This window comes from Sinocyclocheilus rhinocerous, unplaced genomic scaffold (assembly GCF_001515625.1).
Source record: "Sinocyclocheilus rhinocerous isolate Xijiao unplaced genomic scaffold, SAMN03320098_v1.1 scaffold919, whole genome shotgun sequence".
NCBI classification, from domain to species: domain Eukaryota; kingdom Metazoa; phylum Chordata; class Actinopteri; order Cypriniformes; family Cyprinidae; genus Sinocyclocheilus; species Sinocyclocheilus rhinocerous.
Window position 1 is genome coordinate 1,631,354 of NW_015637585.1, and position 1,352 is coordinate 1,632,705.

Sequence of the window (1,352 nt, forward strand, 5' to 3'; positions counted from 1 at the left end):
TTATTTTGAAATGTAAGTCAATAACAATTGGCTGGAGCCAGAGCCAATGGTGAAAGTCTTTTCGCGAGGAGACCCCGCCCCATTTTGGAGGTTCTGCCCACTTTTGGAGTTCACGCCCCATTTTGGAGATCTCCGGTCTGCAGTTATATCTACTTGGAGTCCCAACCTTCCGATACTGCATGATGTTAGAAGCTTCAAACGTCATCAATCACGTGATGTTGTCATTTCGATACAAGCATCGGCACAGTGTGTGATACAATAATGCTTAGGGATGGGCGATACCTCTTATTTTATTTTCGATCCGATACCGTTATTTTCAAGCCCAGTATCGCCGATATCGATACCGATACCTACATTTGTGAGACTTTTTGAGTAAACAAGTAGTACGCTATAGCACAGTTTTTGCCATAAGACTAAACATTAACTCTCTACTTGGTTTCTTATTTAATAACCCTTTTTCATCATACCGCTAATGATGTAAAAATGTATGATGTAAGTGTATTAATACCTAACAAATGCTCTATGACAGTTAAGTGTAGGTTGTTTTACAGATCAAATTGCACAGCTTTTTGAGAAGAACAACCTTCTGATGAGCTTCAGTCAGTGCCAATGAAGAGAACAATGAAGTGGTGAAAACATTTCCATTATCTATGCCATTAATTTCCAAGATTAATGTTTATTTATTATTAAAAAGCATTCAATTTTACAACAGTTGTTTACAATCTCATATGTATTTATCAGGACAAAGATTATACTATTAATATTTTTAATATTTTTTTTTAATAATATTTAACACTCTGACTCTGAGGACCCTGAAGAAATCATGAGAGTCCCCATGGCAGCTTACAAACTCCTCAGACAACTGAGAAATGATTTGATACATATTGTAGAAAACAACCAACCAAGTCTTCAGTGTGAAGAGCATCACGATGAGTTGAAGGCAATGATCCCACTGCTGGAAGACTTAGATGGTGCAGCTTCAGGACTGATCAGACTGCAAGAGATCTACAAACTCTACCCAGAAGACATCACAAATGGTGAAATATCTGCAATTTTGCAACAATGCAGTTTCACTGAGAGTTTCACTTTTTATTTCCTTCAAAAATTAGCTTCAATCTGTTTTGATTTCACAGGCACGTCTCTAAATGCAGATAAAGCTCACCATGTTGGGTGGGTTGCTTATAACGAGAGAAAATTCCAGCATGCCTTTCTCTGGTTTCTGTACAGTCTCAACACATCAAAAGAATACCCAAGCACTATGGAGGAAGAACTGTTCAACTACCTATACTCATTCAGCCTATTATTTTGGCAGCCTACCTCGAATACTTCATCCAGCAGCCTCTAAATCGTGA

General features: G+C 37.9%; 1 protein-coding gene across 1 annotated transcript; it reads left to right on the forward strand.

The window, feature by feature from the left end:
* The first annotated feature begins 483 nt into the window (after positions 1 to 483).
* On the forward strand, positions 484 to 1,352 carry LOC107749203 (prolyl 4-hydroxylase subunit alpha-2-like). The gene is given in 4 exon segments (XM_016564301.1): positions 484 to 492; positions 809 to 1,037; positions 1,134 to 1,291; positions 1,293 to 1,352. Coding segments are annotated over 4 exon segments (456 nt in total).